At 43.9% G+C, this 16654-nt stretch overlaps 1 protein-coding gene across 1 annotated transcript in view; it reads right to left on the reverse strand.

Annotated features, from left to right (window-relative positions):
• Positions 1-700: 700 nt before the first annotated feature.
• Positions 701-16654, reverse strand: part of map3k7cl (map3k7 C-terminal like) — a 43650-nt gene continuing 27696 nt past the window's right edge. The window contains exon 5 of the mRNA XM_014129849.3: positions 701-2362. Within this exon, the coding sequence (XP_013985324.1) occupies positions 2170-2362 (193 nt within the window). The 3' untranslated portion in view covers positions 701-2169. The remainder of the gene's footprint in view (positions 2363-16654) is intronic.

Here is a 16654-nt window from a genome sequence, read left to right on the forward strand (position 1 = left end):
CAGATCTATAAATATTGGCATGAAAATCTGTCGCCAATTGAATGGAAACCTTGAAATGCCTTGAAATTCCATTACCAAAAAACCCACATATCTTGAAGATATTTTCACAAGTTTCTTTATGAATTAAGTGATTCAAACTCGTAATTCTGTTAACAAATCGGTAACGGATTTACCGACAAATCTGTAACGGAATTACTGCAATTGAATTGGCTACAATGGGGAATCATAGTACCGGTAGTCACCTGCTACTATCCTTCCTTCCACCGAGAGAGAGGGAAAAGAAAGAGATAGGGAGACAGGTAAAGAAAGATGTAGAATATATATATATATAAGATATATATATATATGAGAGAGAGAGAGATATATATATATGAGAGAGAGAGAGAGAGAGAGAGAGAGAGAGAGAGAGCAAAAGTGTGAGAGAGTGAGAGAGTGAGAGAGAGACAACAAGGGGGAGAGAGCAAAAGTGAGAGTCAATGAAGGGGGGCGAGAGTCAGACATAATGTTAACAGCTGATGTTTGGTTTCACAACCCTGGAGTGATTAAATGTCATTGTGAAACAAGACAGTTCCCTATTCCGTGGTAGTGGAGTGTTGCCATGTAGTGAGGTCATAATAAGCAGACATTCTACAGGAAATGAAACTAAAGGATCATGCTGAAGGACATCCACCTAAAATGTATTTTTTAAAAAAAAATTAAATTCATAATAGAGAACTTTATTGTGCCACATACAGAATTCTGTCATTGTCATATTGTGTTTTCCTTACAACAGTTAATAACAGTTACTACAGGGAATTACCATAAAAACCAACATTGTCATTCTCACTAGCCCACTCCTTCTTTTAATAACAAATACCATTTTCTTTGTCAACGTTAACATTACTTCACTACAGAATATCTAGCCAGTTTGCTCCACAACATCCAGATGATTTAATGTCTTACAGTGTCTTGCATTTCTACCTCATACAGAATCATCAACTCAAGAGTTGATCCTGGGTGGTATAGTATAAACCTGGGGAACTGAGGGAGGACAGGAAAGGGGGAGAAAGAGAGAGCATGGAAGCCCCCCCCCCGAAAACATTTTGGACCACATCACACCACCTGTATGTCTCCACAAAGCCCAGAGACTCACAGAGCCTACTACTACTACTACTACTACTACTACTACTACTACTACTACTACTACTACTACTAAGTCCTTGCATCCCCTGTCCTTGTTTCCTTAGCAGGGTTGGGATTAATTCCATTTCAATTCCAGTCAATTGAGAAAGAAAACCAAATTCCGCTCATTGAAACGCAACGAAGAAGAATTTGAGTTAGAATTTCAGTGTACTTCCTGAATTGACGACTGTTTTGTTAGTAAAACTCACAGGTGATTAGTAAAGCTTAAACCAAGTTTATTCACCCATTGGGTCAATACAGCTGCATAAGACAAAGTCTCCTCCTTCTCTCTAAACATTACGTCTTTATCACTAGACGGGAAGTTAAGTAATGCGGGCAACACACTGTTCCTTCTGCCTTAACGTGACGTGACCTGACCTCTACATTCTTTACTAATCCACAGCTCTCCACCATAATCATGGGATCGCCTCTCCTCTACTCAGCACCTCCCAAATGTCCCCTGGCTCCTATTCAAACATCCTTGACCCCAACCTTATACATTACTCCTACGGATACCCATTAACTTCTGGTGTAGAAACCAGACTATGTCACTCCTCATGTCTCTGGTATAACTGATGATTAACAATATATTTTAAAAAAGTTTAGAAATCTGAACCCATCGCTGGAATTGAAATAGAACTGGCCCCAAAACCCTGGTTCAGAGTTCCTCTCAAAGTGCATTGGAAGAGAAGGTCCAAACAAGCGAGGGACCTTGTATCCTCTTCTCCATTGCTCTTAGAAAAGGAGATAAGGAAACAAGGACAGAGGAAGCAAGGATTTGACAGCCACCGATAGTAATGTTTTCAGGGCCCATATCCAAGTTGAGGCTCAGAGCAAGAGTGCTGATTTAGGATCCGTTTGGCATTTTTAGATCATAATAAATATGAATTTATGAACGGAAGGGAACTGATCCTAGATCAGCAGTTTTGGAATACGGGCCCGTAGCGTCAGTTTGTGAAGGTCTCGAGCGAGGTCATCGTCTCTTGGGGTCGAGTCGAGTTCAGGGGGTCACGTGGAGGAGCTGTCCTGGCTGGTCTGATTCCGATTGGTGGAGCTGAGCGTCTCCAGTTGCTGAGCGCGCTCAGTGTGGACGTTGAGCAGCGTGGCGTTCTCCTCCGACAGGACACGGAACTCATCCTCCAGACAGGCCATCTCCACGGCAACAAGCTCGTCCTCCACCAGCTCGGCCAGCAGCTCACGCCTGGAGAGTAAGTGGGAGGTTAACATTAATCTATGAAATCGATAACATTTAAAAAGAAAGTTAACGACAAAAATGTAAAAAAAAACATTGATTTAAAATCTTCTGCTTCTCCCCTGGGAACCAGGTGAATTCACAGATTGAAAGCTGGACCATGGGACAAATGTAAGGCATTATCTAGGGAATAGGGTTCCATTTGGTACGCAACTAGAAGTGCCTTCAAAGCCAGATGTTTATGTGAATAGGACTTCCTGGTTTAAATGGTTAGATAAGTAAAGTAAGTAGTCTGGTAGCCAGAGTGTTGTGACCTTATCTGGCAGACCGCCATCTCACTCTCTAAACAAACTACGGCCTTTGGACTGTGGTAGTGGGGTGTGTGTGTGTGTGTGTGTGTGTGTGTGTGTTGGTTCTCTTATCCTTGTGGGGATCTAAAATCCCCAGAAGTCCACAAAAGGATATACGTAGTTAAACAAGGGAAATTCTCCCCATGAGGACAAAGGCTATTCTAAGTTTAGGGTTAGGTATAAAATTAGGGTTCGAATTGGGGTGAGGGGTGAGGGGTATGGGGTGAGGGGTATGGGGTGAGGGGTTAAGGAAAATAGGATTTTGAAAGTAAATTAATTTGAGGTCCCTACGAGGATAGAACCTAACGTGTATATCGATGTCTCTGTTTGAGTGTGTGGTTGTTTTCTGTGCCAACATGTGAGGCGGGTCTCTCTCTCTCTCTCTCTCTGTGTGTCTCTCTCTCTCTGTCTCTCTCTCTGTGTGTCTCTGTCTCTCTCGCTCTCTCTCTCTCTCTGTGTGTGTCTCTCTCTCTGTGTGTGTGTCTCTCTCTCTCTCTCTGTGTGTCTCTGTCTCTCTCTCTGTCTCTCTGTCTCTCTCTCTCTCTGTGTGTCTCTGTCTCTCTCTCTGTGTGTCTCTCTCTCTCTCTCTCTCTGTGTCTCTGTCTCTCTGTCTCTCTCTGTGTGTCTCTCTGTGTGTGTCTCTCTCTCTATATATATACAATATGTATATATATATACATACACACAGGTCTGGGCTCAGTCTAAACGTCTGCAGGGGGGTTTACAGTTAACCAGTCTTTCAGACCAGTCATACGTGATGTGTCATCTTCTTGTGTAATATCCGTAAGAGGAGTTGCACTGCAGTTCTCATCACCAGGCTCATATGATAAACATTGTGTTGTACACTATAGCATTGTACTATACCCATCGATAGGCAGAAATGACAAAAATACAACTAAAGTTACCCCCAAAAGACTAATGTATCGAAATAAAATCTACGATACTTTAGCAAAGTATTGTATTTAATTAAAATACTTGTAACCGGCCCGAACAGCAACAACATTCTCAGTACAGTTACAAAAACATCTTACTTGCTATGACTGTGATATGTTGTTGTTTATCTATCTCAGTTGAATGCACTGTCACTCTGGATAAAAGCGTCGGGAATACTTGCTCTTTCCATGACATAGACTGACCAGGTGAATCCAGGTGAAAGCTATGATCCCTTATTGATGTCACTAGTTAAATCCACTTCAAATCAGTGTATAGTAGTGGTCAAACGTTCTGAGAATGACACAAATATTAATTTTCACAAAGTTTGCTGCTTCAGTGTCTTTAGATATTTTTGTCAAATGTTACTATGGAATACTGAAGTATAATTACAAGCATTTCATAAGTGTCAAAGGCTTTTATTGACAATTACATGAAGTTGATGTAAAGAGTCAATATTTGCAGTGTTGACCCTTCTTTTTCAAGACCTCTGCAATCCACCCTGGCACGCTGTCAATTAACTTCTGGGCCACATCCTGACTGATGGCAGCTCATTCTTGCATAATCAATGCTTGGAGTTTGTCCGAATTTGTGGGTTATTGTTTGTCCACTCGCCTCTTGAGGATTGACCACAAGTTCTCAATGGGATTAAGATCTGGGGAGTTTCCTGGCCATGGACTCAAAATATCGATGTTTTGTTCCCAGAGCCACTTAGTTATCACTTTTTCCTTATGGCAAGGTGCTCCATCATGCTGGAAAATGCATTGTTCGTCACCAAACTGTTCCTGGATGGTTGGGAGAAGTTGCTCTCGGAGGATGTGTTGGTACCATTCTTTATTCATGGCTGTGTTCTTAGGCAAAATTGTGAGTCCATTTCCCCGACGAATTGAGGCTGTTCTGAGGGCTTAAAGGGGGGGTTGCAACTCAATATTAGGTGTTCCTAATGTTTGGTATAGTCAGTGTAGTTAATTTAGCAGACGCTCTTATCACACCATAGTGCCATCAGACTTCTGAGACCAATGTAGGGTGAAAGGGGGCCACAATATGGTGAACAGCTATAAACAATATGGTATAGAAAAGTATTTAAGAAATACAAAATTACAAAAGACAATCAACTCATTAAACAAAAAAAATTAAAAAATAAAATACATAGGGGAGATGTTTCCAAGATTAATCATCTGAATTTCATGATATTCTTTAAATGTAGGAAGGAAACACAACAATCGTTCCCATAGTCTGTATTATTTTTCTCCAGCCTCTTCGCTAACACGATTACATACGTTGTTGTTTCGTATCAACAGATTCATCCACTCCGTGAACACTGGCTCCGTGAACACTATAGAGATCTTCCAATGTTACAGGACGAGCCTTAACGCAGACACAATACCTAAACCTTGTATTTTACATTTTGTTTGTTTAATCCCTCTTATTTCAGCCTTGTCACTCAGCAGAAACAGTCTTGGTGACCTACATACAGTAAGTACCTGGGATCCAAGGCCATCTCCCATGTACTGTAAAGCTTTGTCCCATAGGGGGATGCACAACCGGGCATTCCCACAGTGCATTTAGGAAGGTTCCTTTCGCCCCTTCACATCGCTAACATTCATCATCCTGTGACAAACCCCTCCGATGGAACCTTAGGGGAGGGAAATTAAATCTATGAAAAACTTGTCTACCTTTTCCCTTGTCTTCTCTGACATTTTTGCCCAAATATCTGAACTAATATACAACCTCGTCTTCTATCTGAGTGTAAATCCCTGTGCCACAATTATCAAGTTTTCCCAGGTGTCATTATTAACCTTTAACAGAATGGTGTAACCTGAAGAGGTTACAGAACTTAGTAGTGAAAATGCATCTTCCACAACATTGTTGCCTTTTGACATAATGGCACCACCTAGTGTTTAATTTACAGCATTAATTAGCACATCTCTCCATACGTCATTATCACACAGCATTAATTAGCACATCTCTCCATACGTCATTATCATAAAGTTTATACTTATTCCCCATTTCTTCAAATGACAAAATTACCTCATTCTTGTGCAGGTCTCCCAGAGTATGAACCCCTTCTCTTACCCATCCCCCCCCCCAAAAAAAAATAAAAAATATTTATAATTATTGACTCCAAACAGCTGGAGGCAGGGATTTCTCCTATAGAGCTCCATTTTTATGGAATGGTCTGCCTACCCATGTGAGAGACGCAGACTCAGTCTCAACCTTTAAGTCTTTACTGAAGACTTATCTCTTCAGTAGGTCCTATGATTAAGTATAGTCTGGCCCAGGAGTGTGAAGGTGAACGGAAAGGCTGGAGCAACAAACCGCCCTTGCTGTCTCTGCCTTGCCGGTTACCCTACTTCCACTGGGATTCTCTGCCTCTAACCCTATTACAGGGGCTGAGTCACTGGCTTTCTGGTGTTCTTCCATGCCGTCCCTGGGGGGGGTGCGTCACTTGAGTGGGTTGAGTCACTGACGTGGTCTTCCTGTCTGGGTTGGTGCCCGCCTCTTGGGTTGTGCCGTGGCGGAGATCTTTGTGGGCTATACTCGGCCTTGTCTCAGGACGGTAAGTTGGTGGTTGGAGACATCCCTCTAGTGGTGTGGGGGCTGTGCTTTGGCAAAGTGGGTGGGGTTATATCCTGCCTGTTTGGCCCTGTCCGGGGGTTTCATCGGATGGGGCCACAGTGTCTCCTGACCCCTCCTGTCTCAGCCTCCAGTATTTATGCTGCAGTAGTTTATGTGTCGGGGGCTAGGGTCAGTCTGTTACATCTGGAGTATTTCTCTTGTCTTATCCGGTGTCCTGTGTAAATTTAAATATGCTCTCTCTAATTCTCTCTTTCTTTCTCTCTCTCGGAGGACCTGAGCCCTAGGACCATGCCTCAGGACTACCTGGCATGATGACTCCTTGCTGTTCCCAGTCCACCTGGCCGTGCTGCTGCTCCAGTTTCAACTGTTCTGCCTGCGGCTATGGAACCCTGACCTGTTCACCGGACGTGCTACCTGTCCCAGACCTGCTGTCCCAGACCTGCTGGAACCCTGACCTGTTCACCGGACGTGCTACCTGTCCCAGACCTGCTGTCCCAGACCTGCTGGAACCCTGACCTGTTCACCGGACGTGCTACCTGTCCCAGACCTGCTGTTTTCAACTCTCTAGAGACAGCAGGAGCGGTAGAGATACTCTCAAAGATCGGCTATGAAAAAGCCAACTGACACTTACTCTTGAGTTGCTGACTTGTTGCACCCTCGACAACTACTATGATTATAATTATTTGACCATGCTGGTCATTTATGAACATTTGAACATGTTGGCCATGTTCTGTTATAATCTCCACCCGGCACAGCCAGAAGAGGACTGGCCACCCCTCATAGCCTGGTTCCTCTCTAGGTTTCTTCCTAGGTTTTGGCCTTTCTAGGGAGTTTTTCCTAGGGAGTTTTTCCTAGCCACCGTGCTTCTTTCACATGCTTTGCTTGCTGTTTGGGGTTTTAGGCTGGTTTTCTGTACAGCACTTTGAGATATCAGCTGATGTAAGAAGGGCTATATAAATACATTTGATTTGAATTGATTTGATTCCCCACACCAATAGAAGGATTATACCATTTAGAAGCATTTATGTTTCTGTTGAGAGACTCTTTGATTGTTTTATGTAATGACAACTACACTTCTCTAGAATGGCATAGAATTGGATTGATGCCTTGTATTTCTGTATCATTGGCCCATTTTTTGGGATAGAATATATCAGGATTCTCTCCTCAACATCCTCTCATCTCTAGTACTAAGACATTCTAGATAGCTTGAAAGCCACATTGTACAGTTCCACATCTGGGAGTCCTAACCCTCCCGAGTCCTAACCCTCCCGAGTCCTAACCCTCCCGAGTCCTAACCCTCCCGAGTTCTAACCCTCCCGAGTTCTAACCCTCCCGAGTCCTAACCCTCCCGAGTCCTAACCCTCCCGAGTCCTAACCCTCCCGAGTCCTAACCCTCCCGAGTCCTAACCCTCCTCTTTCTTTAGGGGCATGCATTTTCTGCATACTGATGCGTTGTCTTTTTCCCTCCCATATAAAGTCTTTAATAATACCATTATACTGCTTAAACATTTATGCTGGAATGCATATCGGTAGCATCATTGAAATATAATTAAACTTAGGAACAACCATTATTTTAATTGAATGATTTTTCCCCCCATAAACTAAGATTTAAGAAATTAGGCTTGTCCATGTTTTATTTTATGTAAGACCTAAAGCATATTTATTATATACACTATATTATCTAACTCTGATGTCAATAGAATCTCCAGATACTTCATACTCGATCACATCCACTGGAAATGAAAAGGGGTAACCATGGCTGACGGGCGTATTGTAAAGACTGGTGTAACAGTATAGCTTCCGTCCCTCTCCTTGCCCCAACCTGGGCTTGAACCAGGGACCCTCTGCACACATCGACAACAGCCACCCACGAAGCATCGTTACCCAAAAGCCACAGCCCCTTGCAGAGCAAACGCTATTAGCGCGCACCACCGCTAACTAGCCATTTCCACATCGGTTACACTGGCATAGCCTCAGATTTATACCTATGAACCTTATACCCAGACATAACATAAAATATCTCCACAGTTTTGAGCAGTGGTGGGATTGTATGACATATGGTTTTTAAAAATCCAGCAACAGCATCAGCATATAAGAACAATTTAATGTTCCTCTCCCTCCATTATAAACTCCCTGAATCTCTGGGTTTCTCCTTAAAGAGATTTCCGGAGGCTCTAAAGCTATCAAAAACAATAAAGGAGAAATAGGGTCTCCCTGTTTTCTAGATAAGTAGTCCATACAGCTGACCTGGGACCTGAATACAGGACATCAATCCAATTCATAAAGCCAGGACTAGGGCTGTTATGGTGACACTATTACCGCCACACCGGTGGTCACAAGTCATGACCGCCCGTCAAAATCCCACGTGAGGTCACGGTAACTAGGCTTCTCCAAAACTGTGCTCTGGTTTTGCTGATGATCATTAGTAGCCTAGCAAACTTGCCAACTGCTGATCGCTAATGGCCTGGTACTCAGCACTCTATCGTCCCTCTAATCACTCTGACATCAATGCAATTGTATTCGGAAATCAAATCATACACTCGATGAGAGGTAATGAGCTCATGTTGCGCAACATTTCTATAGGCTATGCAATTGCGTGAGAAAACAGAGTGATGGCCTCTGTTAAAAACAGGAGGATCCCATCAGCTTTCTATAGGCTTGGCCTACTATATTTATTTCTCAACTTTCCTAATATTAAAGGAAAGGTTCACCCATTTTGAACGTTATAATGTTTTTTGTGCATCTCTGAGTGATGCATCTTAGTTATTGGCATTCAAGCAGGCAGAAATCCAGCCGGTATGACGTAGCATAAAGTCTCTCTCACTACACTGGAAGTTAATAGGAATACGATAACTATCTATCACACATGTCAGATTTCAATAATGGAAAAAAATGTCATAAGTAAGGAGGATGTTTTCTCTCGAATGAACCATTGATCATATCTGTGCGATATTCCTACCAATTTAACTGGATGGTTTAGCAAATTTCTTCCTATTTTTTCCTGCCGTTGCCAGAGATGTTATAGACAGGAGACAGGAAACCAAGGAATAAAGGAAACATATAATGCCCCACCCCAGAAGACTGTCGACCAATCGCGTTCACGTTGATATGCTGCGTCACGCGGTTGATTAGCAAATCGTCACACAATCTCTTCTCAGAGTCAGTGACTATGTCCAGAAACGTGCCTATTTTCCTCGTAAGTACGTAATGTCACGATTCCAAAGCTATACGATATTACAGACAGCAAGTTAATTATCTCATATCTAGGAAAAGATGTGTAATGTTGTAGTTCTTGTTGACGAAATTCGTACGAATGTTGGGTTTTTTGTTTAGGTGATTGTACAGCTAACTGGCTACCGTTACATGCCGATATTCACTTTGGTATTATTGTGTGAAGTTACGTTTGCTATCTAGCCCATAGAGAGAGCATTGCATTGTGGATTTTGTAGTCGACTTGAACTCCCAACAGATTTCTACAAAGATTTCCCAATGTTGTTTCCCCCCATAACGCCAAAATGAAAAATGTTTTCACAACAACAACAAAAAGATTTGTTGTCACATTTTGGGTGTTATTTATCTGAGTGGTTTTGGCTGAATTGTTTCTTCTTCTTCTTTTAGCACATTGCTTCGATTTACAACAGGAGTATAGCCTACCTGGCTGGCATGAAAATAACCGAGGGGAAACGCGTCCTCCATTCGCTATTTAAGTGCATAGATGACATGTATTCCCCCCTGTTCCGACAGGTGCATGATAATGATCCATTCCAAATCAAAACTAATTTCACACATGTATTAATTAGTATATGTAAAGACAAGATCAAGTTAAGAATAGACGGACGGGAATCACTTGTGAATGATGCCCAGTGTGAACAGTAAAGCAAGAAACAGCGCGTCTTTTCCAAATCATAGTCGCACACCTCATGTAGCCAAGCCCATAGAGCTACATGTTTTGATAAGGTTTGTATCACAACTAAAGTGACCAAATAACTACAAAACATTAGCCTATATAGGCCTAGGACCCCTGGAACACGGTTAGAATCGCAATTCAACGGCTCAGACACGATACGTATTGTGGCAGGGTCTACAGACAATCACCGACTACAAAAGGGGAAAACCAGCCATGTCGCGGACATCGACGTCTTGCTTCGGATCAAACTGAACACGTCCTTTGCCAGCTTTGAGAATAACACAAGTGCTTACCGGATGCGGCCAGTTACCAAGAACTGTAAGCTCTCATTCTCCGTGGCCAACCGACGTAAGAAACGCGGTTAGAGAGCACAAGGCCTAGTGAAACGTGTTGTTCTTATAAACCCTGTCATTGCGCAATCGCGTTTTGACTGGACACCTTTTTAAAAAGAGGATCCCAGCTTTCTCGTGCTGCTATATTTATTTCTCAAATCTTTAAATTTACATTTTTACATTTTACATTTAAGTCATTTAGCAGACGCTCTTATCCAGAGCGACTCTTTATAACCAGTGTAGCCTACCTGGTATACATAGAGCACGAGTTTCAAGTTTGGGCCTGGTCTATCTCTCATGTTTTCTTCTTTCTTTGCATTTTATAAACATATATTTCATTGCAAATCTACTACACTTTATATGACTGGAGACATTAGCATAATCTTTTTTTTAATATGACAAATTACAGGGTAGCCTACTCTGCTGACAATGACAACAAAAAACCAATAAAAACGATTGTCCATATAATAGACCAATGAGAAGGGAAGACACTAATATAATATGATGTTGTCCATATAATAGACCAATGAGAAGGAGAGACACTAATATAATATGATGTCCATATAATAGACCAATGAGAAGGAGAGACACTAATATAATATGATGATGTCCATATAATAGACCAATGAGAAGGAGAGACACTAATATAATATGATGTTGTCCATATAATAGACCAATGAGAAGGGAAGACACTAATATAATATGATGTTGTCCATATAATAGACCAATGAGAAGGAGAGACACTATGATGTTGTCCATATAATAGACCAATGAGAAGGAGAGACACTAATATAATATGATGATGTCCATATGATGGACCAATGAGAAGGAGAGACACTAATATAATATGATGATGTCCATATAATAGACCAATGAGAAGGAGAGACACTAATATAATATGATGATGTCCATATAATAGACCAATGAGAAGGAGAGACACTATGATGTTGTCCATATAATAGACCAATGAGAAGGAGAGACACTAATATAATATGATGATGTCCATATGATGGACCAATGAGAAGGAGAGACACTAATATAATATGATGTTGTCCATATAATAGACCAATGAGAAGGAGAGACACTATGATGTTGTCCATATAATAGACCAATGAGAAGGGGAGACACTAATATAATATGATGATGTCCATATAATAGACCAATGAGAAGGAGAGACACTAATATAATATGATGATGTCCATATGATGGACCAATGAGAAGGAGAGACACTAATATAATATGATGTTGTCCATATAATAGACCAATGAGAAGGAGAGACACTATGATGTTGTCCATATAATAGACCAATGAGAAGGAGAGACACTAATATAATATGATGATGTCCATATGATGGACCAATGAGAAGGAGAGACACTAATATAATATGATGTTGTACATATGATGGACCAATGAGAAGGAGAGACACTAATATAATATGATGTTGTCCATATAATAGACCAATGAGAATGGGAGACAAATAGAGTGGTTCTATTTGTGATGCTTGACCGGCAAGTCCTGTCTCTCCCATCTCCTCATTGGATTTTAGAAGCATATAACCACGTGGGTGATTGAGTCGGTGGTGGTAAGGAACCTTAAAGTTGGTTGCCAACAGCCATATAAAGTCCGAAGAAGACTGAAGGAGGAGCGATGACTATAAACTAACTTCCCCTTTTATTTGTGGATTCATTGTCGAAGTAGAGGACCTTGTGGTTAAATAACAACACAATATTGATATCCCAGGAAAAATTTGCTAGCAACAGCAAGCTAGCTAACTAAATTGCCATAAATGTTTAATGCTTTTTAACCTGTCCCCAAATTTAATATAGTTGGTTCAGAGTTGGTTTTGGTATTTCAACCTGCGTGTCCTGATGGCGTCTGGTGTGGGTGGACAAAAACAAAAAAATCTACATGTGCATGATGACGAACGCACGTGTGCGAGCGGTCTGCCCAAATTGCACGGCACTGCCTTCCGTCTGTAGGCAGTGTGATTTAAAACAAGAACTAGAAACACAAGCATTTCACTACACGTGCATTAACATCTGTTAACCATGTGTATGTGACCAATACATTTGATTTGATTTGATCTGGGACCAGCCCGCAGGCACCCGGCCCGCCACAAGGAGTCGCTAGAGCACAATGAGCCAAGTAAAGTCCAAACCCTCCCCCTAACCCGGACGACGCTGGGCCAACCCTCCCCTAACCCGGACGACGCTGGGCCAAACCCTCCCCTAACCCGGACGACGCTGGGCCAAACCCTCCCCTAACCCGGACGACGCTGGGCCAAACCCTCCCCTAACCCGGACGACGCTGGGCCAACCCTCCCCTAACCCGGACGACGCTGGGCCAAACCCTCCCCTAACCCGGACGACGCTGGGCCAAACCCTCCCCTAACCCGGACGACGCTGGGCCAAACCCTCCCATAACCCGGAAGACGCTGGGCCAAACCCTCCCCTAACCCGGACGACGCTGGGCCAAACCCTCCCCTAACCCGGACGACGCTGGGCCAACCCTCCCCTAACCCAGACGACGCTGGGCCAAACCCTCCCCCTAACCCGGACGACGCTGGGCCAAACCCTCCCCTAACCCGGACGACGCTGGGCCAAACCCTCCCCTAACCCGGACGACGCTGGGCCAAACCCTCCCCTAACCCGGACGACGCTGGGCCAAACCCTCCCGTAACCCAGACGACGCTGGGCCAAACCCTCCCCTAACCCGGACGACGCTGGGCCAAACCCTCCCCCTAACCCGGACGACGCTGGGCCAAACCCTCCCCTAACCCAGACGACGCTGGGCCAAACCCTCCCCCTAATCCGGACGACGCTGGACCAATTGTGCACCGTTCTATGGGACTCCCGACCACTGCTGCATGCAATGCAGTGCCATAGACCACTGCTGCATGCAATGCAGTGCCATAGACCACTGCTGCATGCAATGCAGTGCCATAGACCACTGCTGCATGCAATGCAGTGCCATAGACCACTACTGAATGCAATGCAGTGCCGTAGACCACTACTGAATGCAATGCAGTGCCATATACCACTGCTGCATGCAATGCAGTGCCATAGACCACTACTGCATGCAATGCAGTGCCGTAGACCACTACTGAATGCAATGCATCGCCATAGACCATTACTGAATGCAATGCAGTGCCATAGACCACTACTGAATGCAATGCAGTGCCATAGACCACTGCTGCATGCAATGCAGTGCCGTAGACCACTGCTGAATGCAATGCAGTGCCATAGACCACTGCTGAATGCAATGCAGTGCCATAGACCACTGCTGCATGCAATGCAGTGCCATAGACCACTACTGAATGCAATGCAGTGCCATAGACCACTACTGAATGCAATGCAGTGCCATAGACCATTACTGAATGCAATGCAGTGCCATAGACCATTACTGAATGCAATGCAGTGCCATAGACCACTGCTGAATGCAATGCAGTGCCATAGACCACTGCTGCATGCAATGCAGTGCCGTAGACCACTGCTGAATGCAATGCAGTGCCATAGACCACTGCTGAATGCAATGCAGTGCCATAGACCACTGCTGCATGCAATGCAGTGCCATAGACCACTACTGAATGCAATGCAGTGCCATAGACCACTACTGAATGCAATGCAGTGCCATAGACCACTACTGAATGCAATGCAGTGCCATAGACCACTACTGAATGCAATGCAGTGCCATAGACCATTACTGAATGCAATGCAGTGCCATAGACCATTACTGAATGCAATGCAGTGCCATAGACAATCCCCTACTAAGACACCACCACACATAGATAATAACAGAAAGTAGCAGCAGTGTTCCGGGGGGGGACAAAGCAAATAGTCTGGGTAGCCATTTGATTAGCTGTTCAAGAGTCTTGTGGCTTGGTGGTAGAAGCTGTTTAGAAGCCTCTTGGACCTAGACTTGGCGCTCCGGTACCACTTGCCGTGCGGTAGCAGAGAGAACAGTCTATGACTTGGGTGGCTGGAGTCTTTGACAACTTTTAGGGCCATCCTCAAACTTCCTGGATGGCAGGAAGTTTGGCACCATTGATGTACTGGGCCGTACGCATTACCCTCTGTAGTGCCTTGCGGTCGGAGGCCAAGCAGTTGCCATACCAGGCAGTGATGCAACCCGTCAGGATGCTCTCGATGGTGCAGCTGTAGAAGCTTTTGAGGATCTGAGGACCCATGCCGAATCTTTTCAGTCTCCTAAGGGGGTTTTGTCATGCCCTCTTCACGACTGTCTTGGTGTGCTTGGACCATGTTAGTTTGTTGGTGATGAGGACACCAAGGAACTTGAAGCTCTCAACCTGCTCCACTACAGCCCATCGATGAGAATGGGAGTGTGTTCGGTCATCCTTATCCTGTAGTCCACAATCATGTCCTCACGTTGAGGGAGAGGTTGTTGTCCTGGCACCACAAGGCCAGGTCTCTGACCTCCTCCCTATAGGCTGTCTTGTCATTGTCAGTGATCAGGCCTACCACTGTCTTGTCATTGGCAAACTTAATGATGGTGTTGGAGTCGTGCCTGGCTGTGCAGTCATGAGTGAACAGGGAGTACAGCAGGGGACTGAGCACGCACCCCTGGGGGGCCCCCGTGTTGAGGATCAGCGGGGCGGATGTGTTGTTACCTAATAAAAAAGTAGACAATGCATTCAGAAATCAGCCAAACAACCAGTAGGCTTACATGGGGGGAAACCAACACATTAATAAATCTGGAGTTGTGTCCAGGGCCATAATGTTGTACTTTACCATTTTGTTACAACCTCTTCCATGCTGTGTTGAAACTTCCCATGAGAAGTTTCTGATTCCATTCTCTTTCCTGGCTAAATGTACTTGTCATGTCCCTCTAAAATGCCAGCTGGACAAACTTGTTGTCTTTTTCATTAATGTCACATGCTGAACACGTTCTTCAGAGTGGAGAAGGAATTTTTTTGGAGACTGTAGATGTCCCAAATGTTATGCCAGTCGGCACAGTCGTCATTGCTGACAAAGGCCTGCCATATCTTTGAAGAACACTGAATGGTGTCCATTTTAAAGATTTTTTTTGGGCTGTGATTGCGATTTCACTTTTCAAGAATCAATCAACTCTGTTTCCACTGGTTCAGTTCTGGTTAGATCCAACAGGTCGTCAGGTGCTAGTGCCTTGGGGTAACGGAGGTGCAGGTGTTTGTTGTGATGTTACCCTCGTGCTGTTGATGCTAGGCCCTGACTCTTCTTGATCTTGTTGGTAAGCAGCCGACGTGAGGGATGGGCGGGTATTACATTCGCTGCTAGGCTCCTCAACCTCGGGTGGTCAGGCTCGGTGAGCTCGGCATCGGACTCAACAAGGTGATCCTCTTGTTTTTTGTTGTTGTTGATCTTGGCAGTGCCCAGCCATTTCCGGATATCCATGTTGATTAGCCACCTATAATTATTCACCTTGTCGCTACCAAAACTTAACGAAGCTAGTAGCTAGTCTATTATTAGCTGTAGCTTTCTGGAAAAGTGAAGAGAAAAAAAAAAAACTCTCTTTGAGAGAAAATAACGGTCAATTTGACCCCTCACTGGGTGAGATCCAATAAGGTTGATCCAAACAAGGCGGTATCTTATGACATTGCATGGCTAGGTGCCCAATCAGAATTCATTTTTGGAATTTAATTATTAAATATTACATTATTACATCCCCACCTCCCTCCACCCTCCTCAGATCATGAGCGCACACCTGGCATGGCCTCCCGGTCTGCGCTACTGGCAGGCCGCGAAGTGGTACATATGTAAAACGGTAATTCAGGGGTGTCAAACTAATTTTGCCCCCAGGGGCCGGACTGAAAATTGGGTCCATTTCCTTACCATCAAAATTGAAAAAGACAGTCCTCTATCCATCATTTTGAGAATTTAGGATACTCCCTGACTATCTAACTTTGATTTCAGTGATTTATTAGCGAGCTGGACACAGTCAAGAAAGGGTATGAAGGAAGGTACATTATCAATTCTACACAGTTTTGTTTGAGTCATTTTGAAAGTATATAGAGTTTTTTTACGCAAACCACCCACTGGCTTGATGGGACCCCCTCGTGGGCCGGACACCTGCTCTAGGGCCAAGCTCAATGTCCTGGATTACAGCACCAGTAATATATACCTCAATGTCCTGGATTACAGTACCAGTAATATATACCTCAATGTCCTGGATTACAGCACCAGTAATATATACCTCAATGTCCTGG

The sequence above is a fragment of the Salmo salar genome, chromosome 11 (genome assembly GCF_965601325.2).
Source record: "Salmo salar chromosome 11, fSalSal1, whole genome shotgun sequence".
NCBI lineage: Eukaryota > Metazoa > Chordata > Actinopteri > Salmoniformes > Salmonidae > Salmo > Salmo salar.